This window comes from Crinia signifera, chromosome 6, assembly GCF_055691185.1.
Source record: "Crinia signifera chromosome 6, ASM5569118v1, whole genome shotgun sequence".
Classification (NCBI taxonomy): Eukaryota; Metazoa; Chordata; class Amphibia; order Anura; family Myobatrachidae; genus Crinia; species Crinia signifera.
In genome coordinates, this window is record NC_139222.1 from 19,041,191 (window position 1) to 19,061,995 (window position 20,805).

Genomic DNA, 20,805 nt, shown 5'->3' on the forward strand with positions numbered 1-20,805 from the left:
GCTCTCCTGCTGCTCCCTGCATTTACTCAGTATTCAGCTTTGAGTGTTCCATTGCTTCCAGCATCCAGTCCGGTGGTGTGTAAGCCTTCACTACCCCAGTGTACTCTCTGCCTGCAATATGCATTTTCTGCAGCTGTACAATAACACTTCAGGCAGCTACTGACGTGCAAACATCTGTTTCCACTGTCTGCATACATTGGGGTGCAGTTCTGGTACTGAGGTTACTGGTTTGCACTACCTATCACAGCCAGCAGGTGCCAGTGCACACACATCTATCAGCAGGGTGCACATATTCCTAGTATGTCCAGTACGAGCTATTCCACACCTCCATGTACCTAAAGCATTACCTCATACAGGCAATAGCTCTCTGGGCTGGTAACACACAGTGACATGATGTGTGGGGAGAGCAGGAGTATAATAGGGGCTGATAGCTCCTGATGTATGAGATACACCAGAGAGTGTGGGGAGGAGACTGGTCAGATCTCTGGGCTGGTAACACACAGTGACATGATGTGAGGGGGAGAGCAGGAGTATAATAGGGGCTGATGGTTCCTGATGTATGAGATACACCAGAGAGTGTGGGGAGGAGACTGGTCAGATGTCTGGGCTGGTAACACACAGTGACATGATGTGAGGGGGAGAGCAGGAGTATAATAGGGGCTGATGGTTCCTGATGTATGAGATACACCAGAGAGTGTGGGGAGGAGACTGGTCAGATCTCTGGGCTGGTAACACACAGTGACATGATGTGAGGAGAGCAGGAGTATAATAGGGGCTGATGGCTCCTGATGTATGAGATACACCAGAGAGTGCGGGGAGGAGACTGGTCAGATCTCTGGGCTGGTAACACACAGTGACATGATGTGAGGAGAGCAGGAGTATAATAGGGGCTGATGGCTCCTGATGTATGAGATACACCAGAGAGTGCGGGGAGGAGACTGGTCAGATCTCTGGGCTGGTAACACACAGTGACATGATGTGAGGGGGAGAGCACGAGTATAATAGGGGCTGATGGCTCCTGATGTATGAGATACACCAGAGAGTGTGGGGAGGAGACTGGTCAGATCTCTGGGCTGGTAACACACAGTGACATGATGTGAGGGGGAGAGCAGGAGTATAATAGGGGCTGATGGCTGCTGATGTATGAGATACACCAGAGAGTGTGGGGAGGAGACTGGTCAGATCTCTGGGCTGGTAACACACAGTGACATGATGTGAGGGGAAAGCAGGAGTATAATAGGAGCTGGTGGCTCCTGACTCCCCCACTGGGCAGATACATTGCCCTCATTAGTCTGTACTGACAGAGGAGGGTGTAGGATAAGAGGCTGCTGTAGTGACAGAACAAGGAGAATATGTGACTCTCTGTAATAAGAGATTATTACTGACCTGTGCTGGTATCTGTAGGGATTTCCTCCTCCTCACACTGATCATCACTCACAGATAGACTTTCTTCTCCGTCTATACTTTCTGCTTTATCATCAGTCATATCTTCCCCCTAAGAAACCCAGAAAACAATAATATAAGTTTAGAAAAGCCTTCTTTAATTGAATTCCATTTCAGTAGAATAATTCCAGTAAATAAGACAAACACAGCTTCCATATAGATCATATAGTGGCAGTCACTTTAGTATATTGAGGAGACCCTATATCCCACCTACCTGATCCTCCTGTGGGGTCCTGCGAGTCTCCTCTGTACAGTGCTGGGAATACAGAGGACGGGGACATCTCTCTGGGGTATCTCTGTTACTGGGCCCATCTGTAGGAGACACACAGTGACTGAGGACATGGTATATATGTGATTATCCTGGGAATACAGAGGACGGGGACATCTCTCTGGGATATTCCTGTTACTGGGCCCATCTGTAGGAGACACACAGTGACTGAGGACATGGTATATATGTGATTATCCTGGGAATACAGAGGACGGGGACATCTCTCTGGGGTATCTCTGTTACTGGGCCCATCTGTAGGAGACACTCAGTGACTGAGTACATGGTATATATGTGATTATCTTGGGAATACAGAGGACGGGGACATATCTCTGGGGTATCTCTGTTACTGGGCCCATCTGTAGGGAGACACACAGTGACTGAGGACATGGTATATATGTGATTATCCTGGGAATACAGAGGATGGGGACATCTCTCTGGCGTATCTCTGTTACTGGGCCCATCTGTAGGAGACACGCAGTGACTGAGGACATTGTATATATGTGATTATCCTGGGAATAAAGAGGACGGGGACATCTCTCTGGGGTATTCCTGTTACTGGCCCATCTGTAGGAGACACACAGTGACTGAGGACATGGTATATATGTGATTATCCTGGGAATACAGAGGACGGGGACATCTCTCTGGGGTATCTCTGTTTCTGGGTCCATCAGTAGGAGACACGCAGTGACTGAGGACATGGTATATATGTGATTATCCTGGGAATACAGAGGACGGGGACATCTCTCTGGGGTATATCTGTTACTGGGCCCATCTGTAGGAGACACGCAGAGACTGAGGACATGGTATATATGTGATTATCCTGGGAATACAGAGGACGGGGACATCTCTCTGGGATATTCCTGTTACTGGGCCCATCTGTAGGAGACACACAGTGACTGAGGACATGGTATATATGTGATTATCCTGGGAATACAGAGGACGGGGACATCTCTCTGGGGTATCTCTGTTACTGGGCCCATCTGTAGGAGACACTCAGTGACTGAGTACATGGTATATATGTGATTATCTTGGGAATACAGAGGACGGGGACATATCTCTGGGGTATCTCTGTTACTGGGCCCATCTGTAGGGAGACACACAGTGACTGAGGACATGGTATATATGTGATTATCCTGGGAATACAGAGGACGGGGACATCTCTCTGGGGTATCTCTGTTACTGGGCCCATCTGTAGGAGACACTCAGTGACTGAGTACATGGTATATATGTGATTATCTTGGGAATACAGAGGACGGGGACATCTCTCTGGGGTATATCTGTTACTGGGCCCATCTGTAGGAGACACGCAGAGACTGAGGACATGGTATATATGTGATTATCCTGGGAATACAGAGGACGGGGACATCTCTCTGGGATATTCCTGTTACTGGGCCCATCTGTAGGAGACACGCAGTGACTGAGGACATGGTATATATGTGATTATCCTGGGAATACAGAGGACGGGGACATCTCTCTGGGGTATCTCTGTTACTGGGCCCATCTGTAGGAGACACGCAGTGACTGAGGACATTGTATATATGTGATTATCCTGGGAATACAGAGGACGGGGACATCTCTCTGGGGTATCTCTGTTACTGGGCCCATCTGTAGGAGACACACAGTCACTGAGTACACGGATTAGAAGAATTACCAAATGATGTGTATGTGTCAGTTTTTAAATCTCCTCTTTCCTTTACAATAAATTAAGTTTTTTCTTACCCAGTGATGTGAGGGGCCGGTAATTCTCCATCATCACATCCTTGTACAGATCCTTGTGCCCCTTTATATACTCCCACTCCTCCATGGAGAGATAGACAGTTACATCCTGACTCCTTATAGGAACCTGACACACACACAGTGATACAGTCATCACACAGACACATCCCCCGGGGTTACTGTATAATGTCCCATTTCCAGCAGTCACCTCTCCGGTCACATCCCCGGTGTTACTGTATAATGCCCCATTTCCTGCTGTCACCTCTCCGGTCACATCCCCTGATGTTACTGTATAATGTCTTATTACGAGCAGTCACCTCTCCGGACACATCCACCGGTGTTACTGTATAATGTCCCATTCCCAGCAGTCACCTCCCCTGTAACATCCCCCGGTGTTACTATATAACGTCTCATTCCCAGCAGTCACCTCTCCGGTCACATAACCCAGTGTTACTGTATAATGTCCCATTCCCAGCAGTCACCTCTCCGGTCACATCCCCTAGTGTTACTGTATAATGTCCCATTCCCAGCAGTCACCTCTCCGGTCACATCACCCGGTGTTACTGTATAACGTCTCATTCCCAGCAGTCACCTCTCCGGTCACATCCCCCGGTGTAACTATATAACGTCTCATTCCCAGCAGTCACCTCTCCGGTCACATCCCCCAGTATTACTGTATAATGTCCCATTCCCAGCAGTCACCTCTCCGGTCACATCCCCCGGTGTTACTGTATAATGTCCCATTCCCAGCAGTCACCTCTCCGGTCACATCCCCCAGTGTTACTGTATAATGTCCCATTCCCAGCAGTCACCTCTCCAGTCAGCAGCTGGATGATCTTGTTGGTAAGTTCCAGGATCTTCTGCTCATGGTCTCTCCAGTGTATCAGTGAGTGAGGTGGAGGCACCGGGATGAGGTTCTGGGACCTGCTCAGTCCTCCTGACATTTGGGAATGGCTGCTGGATGTCTCATGCTCACTGGATGTCTTCTTCACTACTGTGTAATCCTGTGTAATGAGAGACAGCTATTTTTTACAAATACCAACCCTCCTCCTATCTAGTTACCGGGTCCAACATATAATATGAGGAGTACATTCCCCCGAATGGCAAGGTTCACCGCTAATGCAGGAAACCATTTCCACCTCACTTTTTATTAACAGCGAGGTGGAAACGACGAGTGAAGGAGGTGGGTTAAATACTGGGGGCTATCACGGCGGGCAATAGGCACTGCTCGCCGCCATAGCTCGCCTAAACAGCATTCAATATACCAAAAAAAGGGTGTGTACTCATTTAGAATGGGTGTTGTCAACCAATAGTAACTAAAATTCAAATAACACCTTATTTAAAGTTGCACAGTAGTGTCCCCTATTCACATTATGCCACACAGAAGTGCTCCCTTATTCACATTATGCCACACAGTATTTGTGCCTCTTATTAACACATTATGCTACATAATATATATTAATGTTACACCACACAGTAGTAGTGCCCCTTATAGCAAATCATGCCAAGCATTATTGCCCCTTATTAATGTTACACCACACAGTAGTAGTGCCCATTATAGCTATGCAGTAATGCAATAAATATGAATTTTACTATATAACCCAAGTCCTGCCGCTCAATCAGGCTTATGCAATCTGTTGCTCTGCAGGTTCTCTTTCAAGAAGGCACAAAGCTTGCTGCCGCCTAGGGACAAGGCAACACAAATAACCGTTATCTATGGTATAATATAATTACGCCTTCTTTCTGCCCCCCCCCTCCCCCCCAACAGACAGAAGAGGATCCTCCTCCGTTATCATTTCTCTCAATCTCTCATCAGCTTTATACGTTTCTGTCTCCTCTTCCACATCTTCTTCTGTGTCTGTATTACTTTCTTATATTATATACCTCTAATCCTTCCATGCCGCATCACTGCCCTTCTGGCTCAGCCATCAGGCCTCCACTCCATATCCTCATACTATCACGTTTCTATCTATGCAATGTAGTACACCTCTGTCACCTTCTTGTGCAGCTGCCCTGACTGACTCACACTTAGGGGAGCATCACCCTCCTCCAAAACTTACAATATCCAGACACAGGTATAAGTGGAGTCTACAAGCGCTTTGTAGACCACCTATACCTGTGTTTGCATATTACTTTTCTATCATTTATCTGTCTCTAGTCCTCACCGATAATACATAATGCCACCCTGCTGCGTCTGCTGCCTCGTTCACCAGCTCTGTGGATGGAGAGACATTCGGACGCCTACTCACTGTGCAAGAGCCACAAGGCAGTGCCCCATACTGGAGATGACGGGGAAGGAGTAACATCCCAGCAGTGCCCCATACCGGAGATGACGGGGAAGGAGTCACATCCCAGCAGTGCCCCATACCGGAGATGACGGGGAAGGAGTCACATCCCAGCAGTGCCCCATACCGGAGATGACAGGGAAGGAGTAACATCCCAGCAGTGCCCCATACTGGAGATGACGGGGAAGGAGTAACATCCCAGCAGTGCCCCATACTGGAGATGACAGGGAAGGAGTAACGTCCCGGCAGTGCCCCATACTGGAGAGGACGGGGAAGGAGTAACATCCCAGCAGTGCCCCATACTGGAGATGACAGGGAAGGAGTAACATCCCAGCAGTGCCCCATACTGGAGATGACAGGGAAGGAGTAACATCCCAGCGGTGCCCCATACTGGGGATGACAGGGAAGGAGTCACATCCCAGCAGTGCCCCATACTGGAGATGACGGGGAAGGAGTAACATCCCAGCAGTGCCCCATACTGGAGATGACAGGGAAGGAGTAACATCCCAGCAGTGCCCCATACTGGAGATGACAGGGAAGGAGTAACATCCCAGCAGTGCCCCATACTGGAGATGACAGGGAAGGCGTAACATCCCAGCAGTGCCCCATACTGGAGATGACAGGGAAGGCGTAACATCCCAGCAGTGCCCCATACTGGAGATGACAGGGAAGGAGTAACATCCCAGCAGTGCCCCATACTGGAGATGACAGGGAAGGAGTAACATCCCAGCAGTGCCCCATACTGGAGATGACGGGGAAGGAGTAACATCCCAGCAGTGCCCCATACTGGAGATGACAGGGAAGAAGTAACATCCCAGCAGTGCCCCATACTGGAGATGACAGGGAAGGAGTAACATCCCAGCAGTGCCCCATACTGGAGATGACAGGGAAGGAGTCACATCCCAGCAGTGCCCCATACTGGAGATGACAGGGAAGGAGTAACATCCCAGCAGTGCCCCATACTGGAGATGACGGGGAAGGAGTAACATCCCAGCAGTGCCCCATACTGGAGATGACAGGGAAGGAGTAACGTCCCGGCAGTGCCCCATACTGGAGAGGACGGGGAAGGAGTAACATCCCAGCAGTGCCCCATACTGGAGATGACAGGGAAGGAGTAACATCCCAGCAGTGCCCCATACTGGAGATGACAGGGAAGGAGTAACATCCCAGCGGTGCCCCATACTGGGGATGACAGGGAAGGAGTCACATCCCAGCAGTGCCCCATACTGGAGATGACGGGGAAGGAGTAACATCCCAGCAGTGCCCCATACTGGAGATGACAGGGAAGGAGTAACATCCCAGCAGTGCCCCATACTGGAGATGACAGGGAAGGAGTAACATCCCAGCAGTGCCCCATACTGGAGATGACAGGGAAGGAGTAACATCCCAGCAGTGCCCCATACTGGAGATGACAGGGAAGGCGTAACATCCCAGCAGTGCCCCATACTGGAGATGACAGGGAAGGAGTAACATCCCAGCAGTGCCCCATACTGGAGATGACAGGGAAGGAGTAACATCCCAGCAGTGCCCCATACTGGAGATGACAGGGAAGGAGTAACATCCCAGCAGTGCCCCATACTGGAGATGACGGGGAAGGAGTAACATCCCAGCAGTGCCCCATACTGGAGATGACAGGGAAGAAGTAACATCCCAGCAGTGCCCCATACTGGAGATGACAGGGAAGGAGTAACATCCCAGCAGTGCCCCATACTGGAGATGACAGGGAAGGAGTCACATCCCAGCAGTGCCCCATACTGGAGATGACAGGGAAGGAGTAACATCCCAGCAGTGCCCCATACTGGAGATGACAGGGAAGGAGTAACATCCCAGCAGTGCCCCATACTGGAGATGACGGGGAAGGAGTAACATCCCAGCAGTGCCCCATACTGGAGATGACGGGGAAGGAGTAACATCCCAGCAGTGCCCCATACTGGAGATGACGGGGAAGGAGTAACATCCCAGCAGTGCCCCATACTGGAGATGACAGGGAAGGAGTAACATCCCAGCAGTGCCCCATACTGGGGATGACAGGGAAGGAGTCACATCCCAGCAGTGCCCCATACTGGAGATGACGGGGAAGGAGTAACATCCCAGCAGTGCCCCATACTGGAGATGACAGGGAAGGAGTAACATCCCAGCAGTGCCCCATACTGGAGATGACAGGGAAGGAGTAACATCCCAGCAGTGCCCCATACTGGAGATGACAGGGAAGGAGTAACATCCCAGCAGTGCCCCATACTGGAGATGACAGGGAAGGCGTAACATCCCAGCAGTGCCCCATACTGGAGATGACAGGGAAGGAGTAACATCCCAGCAGTGCCCCATACTGGAGATGACAGGGAAGGAGTAACATCCCAGCAGTGCCCCATACTGGAGATGACAGGGAAGGAGTAACATCCCAGCAGTGCCCCATACTGGAGATGACGGGGAAGGAGTAACATCCCAGCAGTGCCCCATACTGGAGAGGACGGGGAAGGAGTAACATCCCAGCAGTGCCCCATACTGGAGATGACGTGGAAGGAGTAACATCCCAGCAGTGCCCCATACTGGAGATGACGGGGAAGGAGTAACATCCCAGCAGTGCCCCATACTGGAGATGACGGGGAAGGAGTAACATCCCAGCAGTGCCCCATACTGGAGATGACGGGGAAGGAGTAACATCCCAGCAGTGCCCCATACTGGAGATGACGGGGAAGGAGTAACATCCCAGCAGTGCCCCATACTGGAGATGACGGGGAAGGAGTAACATCCCAGCAGTGCCCCATACTGGAGATGACGGGGAAGGCGTAACATCCCAGCAGTGCCCCATACTGGAGATGACGGGGAAGGCGTAACATCCCAGCAGTGCCCCATACTGGAGATGACGGGGAAGGAGTAACATCCCAGCAGTGCCCCATACTGGAGATGACGGGGAAGGAGTAACATCCCAGCAGTGCCCCATACTGGAGATGACGGGGAAGGAGTAACATCCCAGCAGTGCCCCATACTGGAGATGACAGGGAAGGAGTAACATCCCAGCAGTGCCCCATACTGGAGATGACGGGGAAGGAGTAACATCCCAGCAGTGCCCCATACTGGAGATGACGGGGAAGGAGTAACATCCCAGCAGTGCCCCATACTGGAGATGACGGGGAAGGAGTAACATCCCAGCAGTGCCCCATACTGGAGATGACGGGGAAGGAGTAACATCCCAGCAGTGCCCCATACTGGAGATGACGGGGAAGGAGTAACATCCCAGCAGTGCCCCATACTGGAGATGACGGGGAAGGAGTAACATCCCAGCAGTGCCCCATACTGGAGATGACGGGGAAGGAGTAACATCCCAGCAGTGCCCCATACTGGAGATGACGGGGAAGGAGTAACATCCCAGCAGTGCCCCATACTGGAGATGACGGGGAAGGCGTAACATCCCAGCAGTGCCCCATACTGGAGATGACGGGGAAGGCGTAACATCCCAGCAGTGCCCCATACTGGAGATGACGGGGAAGGAGTAACATCACAGCAGTGCCCCATACTGGAGATGACAGGGAAGGAGTAACATCCCAGCAGTGCCCCATACTGGAGAGGACAGGGAAGGAGTAACATCCCAGCAGTGCCCCATACTGGAGATGACAGGGAAGAAGTAACATCCCAGCAGTGCCCCATACTGGAGATGACAGGGAAGGAGTAACATCCCAGCAGTGCCCCATACTGGAGATGACAGGGAAGGAGTCACATCCCAGCAGTGCCCCATACTGGAGATGACAGGGAAGGAGTAACATCCCAGCAGTGCCCCATACTGGAGATGACAGGGAAGGAGTAACATCACAGCAGTGCCCCATACTGGAGATGACGGGGAAGGAGTCACATCCCAGCAGTGCCCCATACTGGAGATGACAGGGAAGGAGTAACATCCCAGCAGTGCCCCATACTGGAGATGACAGGGAAGGAGTAACATCCCAGCAGTGCCCCATACTGGAGATGACAGGGAAGGAGTAACATCCCAGCAGTGCCCCATACTGGAGATGACAGGGAAGGAGTAACATCCCAGCAGTGCCCCATACTGGAGAGGACAGGGAAGGAGTAACATCCCAGCAGTGCCCCATACTGGAGAGGACAGGGAAGGAGTAACATCACAGCAGTGCCCCATACTGGAGATGACCGGGAAGGAGTAACATCCCAGCAGTGCCCCATACTGGAGATGACAGGGAAGGAGTAACATCCCAGCAGTGCCCCATACTGGAGATGACATGGAAGGAGTAACATCACAGCAGTGCCCCATACTGGAGATGACAGGGAAGGAGTAACATCCCAGCAGGTGCCCAATGGCCCATCTGCCAGTTCCAACCCCAATGTATTCTGTGTGGTGTCACCTGCCGCACCCCTGATCTAATACTCTATACCTCAGGCCTGGACAACCGGTGACTCTCCAGCCGCTGTGAGACTACATGTGGCCCTTACACTTTCCTGCAAGGTGTTTAGTCAGAGACAGGATGGAGCGTCACCTTCTAGGACTGGAGTCACAGGTGCTGTCACAAGGACCAGGCTAAAATCTCTCCTACAACCTCCTCACCTCTCATCTCAATTACCTTTAAAATAATATAAATAACAGTGACATCACTGTGACGCTCCCACAGCCCCCTCACCTCTCCTGTCAGCAGGTAGATGATCTCCAGGCTGAGATTCACTATCCCCTCAGTCATGTGACTCCTGTCCTGGTCCATCCTCAGCGAATCAGTGACGTGTGTCATCCTCATGTGACCTCCAATACTGACTTGTGCTCCTCACAGCTCCACTGTCCAGGAATACATATAATTATTATACATCACAGAGTACATGTAATATATGCAGATATGTATCACTGAGTTATCATTACATCCTGCTCTATCCCCTGATCCTACAGCCCTGGTCAGTGTATATAACATTCCCTATTATGTCTACTCACTGACACACACAATAATACACCTGGGCACACCTTATACCTGGCACATATACCCCCCATACCCACAGTCACCTCCCAGCATTACACCTTATACATACACACCTGGGCACACCTTATACAGCCTCATGCCCAGCACATATACCCCCCATACCCACAGTCATCACCCAGCATTACACCTCATACATACACACCTGGGCACACCTTATACATCCTCATACCTGGCACATATACCCCCCATACCCACAGTCACCACCCAGCATTACACCTCATACATACACACCTGGGCACACCTTATACACCCTCATACCCGGCACATATACCCCCATACCCACAGTCACCACCCAGCATTACACCTCATACATACACACCTGGGCACACCTTATACATCCTCATACCTGGCACATATACCCCCCCATACCCACAGTCACCACCCAGCATTACACCTCATACATACACACCTGGGCACACCTTATACATCCTCATACCTGGCACATATACCCCCCATACCCACAGTCACCTCCCAGCATTACACCTCATACACATCTGGGCACACCTTATACATCCTCATACCTGGCACATATACCCCCCATACCCACAGTCACCACCCAGCATTACACCTCATACATACACACCTGGGCACACCTTATACATCCTCATACCCGGCACATATACCCCCCATACCCACAGTCACCACCCAGCATCACACCTCATACATACACACCTGGGCACACCTTATACATCCTCAAACCTGGCACATATACCCCCCATACCCACAGTCACCACCCAGCATTACACCTCATACATACACATCTGGGCACACCTTATACATCCTCATACCTGGCACATATACCCCCATACCCACAGTCACCGCCCAGCATTACACCTCATACATACACACCTGGGCACACCTTATACATCCTCATACCTGGCACATATACCCCCCATACCCACAGTCACCACCCAGCATTACACCTCATACATACACATCTGGGCACACCTTATACATCCTCATGCCTGGCACATATACCCCCCATACCCACAGTCACCTCCCAGCATTACACCTTATACATACACACCTGGGCACACCTTATACAGCCTCATGCCCAGCACATATACCCCCCATACCCACAGTCATCACCCAGCATTACACCTCATACATACACACCTGGGCACACCTTATACATCCTCATACCTGGCACATATACCCCCCATACCCACAGTCACCACCCAGCATTACACCTCATACATACACACCTGGGCACACCTTATACACCCTCATACCCGGCACATATACCCCCATACCCACAGTCACCACCCAGCATTACACCTCATACATACACACCTGGGCACACCTTATACATCCTCATACCTGGCACATATACCCCCCCATACCCACAGTCACCACCCAGCATTACACCTCATACATACACACCTGGGCACACCTTATACATCCTCATACCTGGCACATATACCCCCCATACCCACAGTCACCTCCCAGCATTACACCTCATACACATCTGGGCACACCTTATACATCCTCATACCTGGCACATATACCCCCCATACCCACAGTCACCACCCAGCATTACACCTCATACATACACACCTGGGCACACCTTATACATCCTCATACCCGGCACATATACCCCCCATACCCACAGTCACCACCCAGCATCACACCTCATACATACACACCTGGGCACACCTTATACATCCTCAAACCTGGCACATATACCCCCCATACCCACAGTCACCACCCAGCATTACACCTCATACATACACATCTGGGCACACCTTATACATCCTCATACCTGGCACATATACCCCCATACCCACAGTCACCGCCCAGCATTACACCTCATACATACACACCTGGGCACACCTTATACATCCTCATACCTGGCACATATACCCCCCATACCCACAGTCACCACCCAGCATTACACCTCATACATACACATCTGGGCACACCTTATACATCCTCATGCCTGGCACATATACCCCCCATACCCACAGTCACCTCCCAGCATTACACCTCATACATACACACCTGGGCACACCTTATACATCCTCATACCCGGCACATATACCCCCCCATACCCACAGTCACCACCCAGCATTACACCTCATACATACACACCTGGGCACACCTTATACATCCTCATACCCGGCACATATACCCCCCATACCCACAGTCACCGCCCAGCATTACACCTCATACATACACATCTGGGCACACCTTATACATCCTCATACCTGGCACATATACCCCCATACCCACAGTCACCTCCCAGCATTACACCTCATACATACACACCTGGGCACACCTTATACATCCTCATACCTGGCACATATACCCCCCATTACCCACAGTCACCTCCCAGTATTACACCTCATACAGCCTCATACCTGGCACATATACCCCCCATACCCACAGTCACCAACCAGCATTACACCCCATACATACACATCTGGGCACACCTTATACATCCTCATACCCGGCACATATACCCCCCATACCCACAGTCACCACCCAGCATTACACCTCATACATACACACCTGGGCACACCTTATACATCCTCATGCCTGGCACATATACCCCCATACCCACAGTCACCTCCCAGCATTACACCTCATACATACACACCTGGGCACACCTTATATATCCTCATACCCGGCACATATACCCCCCATACCCACAGTCACTGCCCAGCATTACACCTCATACATACACATCTGGGCACACCTCATACATCCTCATACTTGGCACATATACCCCCGTACCCACAGTCACCACCCAGCATTACACCTCATACATACACACCTGGGCACACCTTATACATCCTCATACCCGGCACATATACCCCCCAAACCCACAGTCACCTCCCAGCATTACACCGCATACATACACACCTGGGCACACCTTATACATCCTCATGCCCAGCACATATACCCCCCATACCCACAGTCACCTCCCAGCATTACACCTAATACATACACACCTGGGCACACCTTACACATCCTCATACCCGGCACATATACCCCCCATACCCACAGTCACCACCCAGCATTACACCTCATACATACACACCTGGGCACACCTTATACATCCTCACACCTGGCACATATACCCCCCATACCCACAGTCACCTCCCAGCATTACACCACATACATACACACCTGGGCACACCTTATAAATCCTCATACCCGGCACATATACCCCCCATACCCACAGTCACCACCCAGCATTACCCTTCATACATACACACCTGGGCACACCTTATACATCCTCATGCCCGGCACATATACCCCCCATACCCACAGTCACCTGCCAGCATTACACCTCATACATACACACCTGGGCAGACCTTATACATCCTCATACCTGGCACATATACCCCCCATACCCACAGTCACCACCCAGCATTACACCTCATACATACACACCTGGGCACACCTTATACATCCTCATACCTGGCACATATACCCCCCATACCCACAGTCACCGCCCAGCATTACACCTCATACATACACACCTGGGCACACCTTATACATCCTCATACCTGGCACATATACCCCCCATACCCACAGTCACCGCCCAGCATTACACCTCATACATACACACCTGGGCACACCTTATACATCCTCATGCCTAGCACATATACCCCCCATACCCACAGTCACCACCCAGCATTACACCTCATACATACACACCTGGGCACACCTTATACATCCTCATACCCGGCACATATACCCCCCATACCCACAGTCACCGCCCAGCATTACACCTCATACATACACACCTGGGCACACCTTATACATCCTCATACCTGGCACATATACCCCCCATACCCACAGTCACCGCCCAGCATTACACCTCATACATACACACCTGGGCACACCTTATACATCCTCATGCCTAGCACATATACCCCCCATACCCACAGTCACCACCCAGCATTACACCTCATACATACACACCTGGGCACACCTTATACATCCTCATACCCGGCACATATACCCCCCATACCCACAGTCACCGCCCAGCATTACACTCATACATACACACCTGGGCACACATACCCCCATTACCCACAGTCACCACCCAGCATTACACCTCATACATACACACCTGGGCACACCTCATACATCCTCATGCCCGGCACATATACCCCCCATACCCACAGTCACCACCCAGCATTACACCTCATACATACACACCTGGGCACAGCTTATACATGCTCATACCTGGCACATATACCCCCCATACCCACAGTCACCGCCCAGCATTACACCTCATACATACACACCTGGGCACACCTTATACATCCTCATACCCGGCACATATACCCCCATACCCACAGTCACCTCCCAGTATTACACCTCATACATACACACCTGGGCACACCTTATACATCCTCATACCTGGCACATATACCCCCCATACCCACAGTCACCGCCCAGCATTACACCTCACATATACACACCTGGGCACACCTTATACATCCTCATACCTGGCACATATACCCCCCATACCCACAGTCACCGCCCAGCATTACACCTCATACATACACACCTGGGCACACCTTATACATCCTCATGCCTAGCACATATACCCCCCATACCCACAGTCACCGCCCAGCATTACACCTCATACATACACACCTGGGCACACCTTATACAGCCTCATGCCTGGCACATATACCCCCATTACCCACAGTCACCACCCAGCATTACACCTCATACATACACACCTGGGCACACCTTATACATCCTCATGCCTGGCACATATACCCCCCATACCCACAGTCACCGCCCAGCATTACACCTCATACATACACACCTGGGCACACCTTATACATCCTCATGCCTGGCACATATACCCCCATTACCCACAGTCACCACCCAGCATTACACCTCATACATACACACCTGGGCACACCTTATACATCCTCATGCCTGGCACATATACCCCCCCATACCCACAGTCACCACCCAGCATTACACCTCATACATACACCTGGGCACGCCTTATAAATCCTCATGCCCGGCACATATACCCCCATACCCACAGTCACCACCCATCATTACACCATATACATACACACCTGGGCACACCTTATACATCCTCATGCCTGGCACATATACCCCCCATACCCACAGTCACCGCCCAGCATTACACCTCATACATACACACCTGGGCACACCTTATACATCCTCATACCTGGCACATATACCCCCCCCATACCCACAGTCACCGCCCAGCATTACACCTCATACATACACACCTGGGCACACCTTATACACCCTCATACCCGGCACATATACCCCCATACCCACAGTCACCACCCAGCATTACACCTCATACATACACACCTGGGCACACCTTATACACCCTCATACCCGGCACATATACCCCCCATACCCACAGTCACCGCCCAGCATTACACCTCATACATACACACCTGGGCACACCTTATACACCCTCATACCCGGCACATATACCCCCATACCCACAGTCACCACCCAGCATTACACCTCATACATACACACCTGGGCACACCTTATACATCCTCATACCTGGCACATATACCCCCCATACCCACAGTCACCACCCAGCATTACACCTCATACATACACACCTGGGCACACCTTATACATCCTCATGCCTGGCACATATACCCCCATACCCACAGTCACCACCCAGCATTACACCACATACATACACACCTGGCCACACCTTATACATCCTCATGCCCGGCACATATACCCCCCATACCCACAGTCACCTCCCAGCATTACACCTCATACATACACACTTGGGCACACCTTACACTATACAGGCAGAAGACACTGACACATGCATATTATAATAATAATAATATGTATACAGCAGTGTTGCCTACCTGACCCTCTCCTTCGGGGACACAATGTTGAGCTCCTGGACTTCCCTGGTAATGTATGATTGCCATCACCTGTGGTGACACCTTTCTTATCAATTACCTAGCTCCCCACATGTGATGGCAATCCTACATTACCAGGGAAGCCCAGGAGCTGAACATTGTGTCCCTGAAGGAGAGGGTGATGGTAGATAACCCTGTAATAATAACATCAATATTATGTATATACAGCACCAGCACAGCCCGTTATCCTCAACTTCCTCATCTCCTCTGTCCGTGGACTATTCCGCTCTGAATGAAATCTATTGTAATAATAAGAGCCTACGGACCACAATAAAATGGCCGCCGTTTTGTTTTTCTGCCTTGGATATAACAAAGGAAATAATTCTGCGGCATCGGAATACAAAAAAATAACGGCCGCCTCTTTTACGTTGCATTGTTTCCCCCCTCTGGTGTGCTGCAACTAAAATAGGTAGATATTCTTTTATATATTTTAAATGTCTTTAGTTAGGGGTGCGGCGGCCATTTTCTTATATACCAGTCCAGCAGTAATAGAATGTGGAGTTGTGGACAGCGCCCCTTCACTATTCCCAATCCCTATTTCACCAAGAAAATAGACTGCTGGGGGAGGAGCTATGTGGACAGCAGGCTGGGGGAGGAGCTATGGTGGGCGGCAGGCTGGGGGAGGAGCTATGGTGGGCAGCAGGCTGGAAGAAGGACAGGAAGGGGTACTAGAGATATGCTGGGGCAATTTGGGATGCACATAAGGCTATGTGCAGCAATAGACTGCAAGGAGGCATATAAGGGAGGCATAGGGGACATGTTGGGGTGCAGAATTTAGGGATTGAGGATACTGGGCTGAGGCATGTCAAGGTTGGAGATGCTATGGGTAATTTGGTCACACAGGGGTCTATGTGGGGAAACAGACTGCTGGTGAGGGCAGGTCATGGAGACGCTGGTGGCAATTGGGGCACACAATTGGGGGTAACCCGCCGGCTACTAGAGGGCAGGTCAGAGAGATGTTGGGGTAATATGTGGTGCCCAGAAGACTGTGTGGAGTAACAAGCTGCAAAAGGGGGGCATCTAAGGGAAACGGGCATTTGGGGCACACAGGCTGCCATGTGGGGTAACCGGCTGCTGGGGTGGAGTATGTGGGGAATCAGGCTGCCGGAGTGAGATATGTCAGGGAGATGTTGGGGGGAGCATTTGGGACACAGAGGGGTTCCTGTGTGGAACAACAAGTTGCTGGTGATGGGGCAAGTCAGGGAGATGCTGGGGGCATTTAGGGCACAGATGAGGCCAAACTTTTATTCATACCTGTAACCCTGTCACATCGCTAAGCTGGGTTGGACCTCGGAACGTGATCCTGAGTCACTGAGTTATACAGAGGGCGACCTGGGTCAGAGTGCTGGGTTGGTTGACCCGTGTTATAAGCTGTGGGCCTTTACACTGCACCTCAATACAAGTCCATACTTCACCAACCCGGCAATAACCTGGGTCCGATGTGTGTAATGCGAAAGGGGTACTACTTTGTGGCCCACCCACTAGAGGGGAGCGGTGTGATAGGCACATAGGAGGCATGTATAATGACAAGGTGGGCTGTCCAGGGGTATGGCATCATCAAATGATTGAATCATCTTGGCATCGGCCCCCGAAAAAGCAGACACCGCAAAGTGAGGTTGAATACAGAATTTTGTGCAAATTGCGTCATCTTTTCCCCCTTGGCCCACACACTTGTGGGAGGCTGTGAGGAGACCTGCAAAACATGCACTGTGTGGGGTCCCGAGGACCGAGTTTGAGAACCTGTGCTTTAGTAGGTCTTTGTCCCAGTAACTTTTTTTCATTGGAACAATGGCTGACTTGCGGAATGTGACCGTAAGACTAACAAGTGGGGAAAGCTCCTAGAATTGCTGGTCGCTGTACTTGGACAAACCTACGTGGATTCAAAATCTGTAGTGTAGTGCATTATATATTCCACACCATTGTTCTGTATTGTAGTGTGACCGATGCTACAAACTGGGATCCAATATCGCGAACCGTCGTGGCGATGTTCCGCGCAGAGGGCCTGCTGAGATAAGAGGATAAATATAGTCTATGTCATATTTGATACCTTTTTCAGGTTTTTAGTATTTATGACAATATAACATACATAAACCATTCACCGTAACCATTCACTCAAACTATTCATCGAAAATGCCAGCAGCGCTCCCAGCGACTGTTCTTCTAGTATACATAAATACAGTCACAGCCCAGTCACAGCAACAATGGCGCTCAAAGGGTTAATAAAAAAATTTACTTGCCAATTTTCACACCTATGGTGACAGACTTTCTTGGCGCTCAAATGGTTAAATGCTCTCAAAAAAAAAAACAAGATGTTTTCAATAAATCCTATTATGCCGTGTTCACACTGCCCGTGTGAAATACCCGGCCTTTCCCCAGAAATGCCGGGGACTGCAGCGACGGACCCACTGCTAAGGCAAATTCCCGGGTGAAGCAGTGCTACCCAGTAATTTGCCTTTTAACACGTTTTTTTTTTTGCAGTGTGAAGGGGTCAACCCGTGTCTGCATACCCGGATCTCAAACATGGGTTGACCCGTTCACACTAAAAAAAAAACATGTTGAAAGGCATATTACCGGGTCGACATGCTAGACCCGGGAGTTTGCCTAGCAGTGAGAATGGAGTGCTCTTAGATTACCAATAATAAGCTGTAAAGGGCATCAAAAGTGGCCCCCTGTGCAGCGCAGCCGGGAGAAGAATGCCAAGTATGCCAAAGTGGCATAAACCCAAAATAATATAGTTGTTTTGTTTTTTTGATGTGGAGTCTCTGGTCAGGGCAGTTAGGGAGGTTCTGACTATGGAGGTTCTGACTATGGGGGATCCTGAGCCATCTCCCAAGTCTAAAGGCCCCCATACATTAGTCCGACTTGTCCTAGGGACAAGTCGGACCTGATTTCCCCTGCAGCTCCCCGGGAGGGGGACACACGATTAGGCACTTGATGTGCCAAGGTTTGCATATGATAAATCGCATGGATTTATCATATGCAGTCCCCGGGGAGCTGCAGGAGGAGGGAGCTGTGCGGTGGCATCAGCAGGCGGGGGATGCCGGCTAATAGAGAGCCGAGCAGGGGGAGGCTGCATAGGGAGCCGGGCAGGAGGAAGCTGTTGCGGTGAGGTGACAGCAGGAGCAGGGAGAACTTGAAGACGCTGGCTGCTGGGCAGCGGCGGGAGCCAGGAGGAACAGGAGTTATCTGTTCCTCCCGGCTCGTGGCGCTGTCCGGCAGCCAGCATCTCCAAGTTCTCCCTGCTCCCGCTGTCACCTCACCGCAACAGCTTCCTCCTGCCCGGCTCCCTATGCAGCCTCCCCTGCTCGGCTCTCTATCAGCCGGCATCCTCCGCCCGCTGCCGTCCCCCGCACAGCTCCGGGCTGCACATGAGATTTGGCAAATCTTATGTGCACCCAGTCCGACCTCCCGATCCGATGCGCACGGGACCGCGCATCGGATCTGAAAGGATGTCTACAAGTGCGATTTGGGCCGATTTCACTGCCCGATTCATCCGAATCGGGTGAAATCGTTCCTATATCGCATAGTGTATGGGGGCCTTAAGGGCCCACATTTTACGTGTGATCAACGGGAGATGTTGACATAGGCCTGGAAAACACCAAATCGTAAATTTAATTTGCCTAAGTGCCTCCCTCTTTTTACCCGCTCCTACTGGATGATAGAGCTAAATGGGAGGCAGCGCCACCTGTGGACGCACATGTTGCTAGGCTTGTCAGGTCATCCACTCTTCCTATCCCAAATACGGCATCCCTTAAGGACTCTGCTAACAGGAAGATGGAAAATTTCCTAAAGCTTATCTATTGCAATGCAGGGGCAATTGCTAGGCCAGCGCTGGCTTCCGCGTGGGTGGCAAAAGCTTTGGGGGAAGCCCTTTCCGGGGTCTCTCCCTTTCCAAATGGCTATTGGTACACTAGAATTGCTGCCAGTATTCACCCTTTCCAGAGTGTATCTCCAAGTGCCATAATAGCGGAGTAGCAACAAGTCTCAGCTGTGCAACCTTGGACTACAGGATCGTCATACAGGCTTAGTAGAGAAATTTAGAAAAAATATATATTAAAGGAAGTGCATTGTGTTTCTATGTCACAGTTATCTGGTGAGGGACAGGATTTGCTCCTATTTGTCCACATATATTATGATTGGCAGCCACCAGCACTGGTTTTGCCTGTTACATTGACCATAAATAATATGAATTGATCTTGGTCCACCAA

The 20,805-nt window shown here is 50.8% G+C and overlaps 2 protein-coding genes across 4 annotated transcripts in view; one reads left to right on the forward strand and one right to left on the reverse strand.

Annotated features, from left to right (window-relative positions):
• LOC146010036 (uncharacterized) overlaps positions 1-17,128 on the reverse strand; it is a 34,589-nt gene extending 17,461 nt beyond the window's left edge. For 2 of the 3 annotated variants that reach the window (XM_083150864.1, XM_083150862.1), the window contains exons 1-6: positions 16,769-17,128; positions 10,338-10,486; positions 4,240-4,431; positions 3,431-3,554; positions 1,658-1,755; positions 1,387-1,495 (exon numbers count right to left, since the gene is read on the reverse strand). In XM_083150864.1, the coding sequence (XP_083006990.1) occupies positions 1,387-1,495; positions 1,658-1,755; positions 3,431-3,554; positions 4,240-4,431; positions 10,338-10,448 (634 nt within the window). In that variant the 5' untranslated portion in view covers positions 10,449-10,486; positions 16,769-17,128. Of the gene's footprint in view, positions 1-1,386; positions 1,496-1,657; positions 1,756-3,430; positions 3,555-4,239; positions 4,432-10,337; positions 10,487-16,540; positions 16,676-16,768 lie in introns of those variants that run through there. The other variant, XM_083150863.1, reaches the window with a different exon arrangement.
• The window catches only part of LOC146009536 (uncharacterized), a 783,885-nt gene that overhangs the window by 503,173 nt on the left and 259,907 nt on the right, over positions 1-20,805 (forward strand).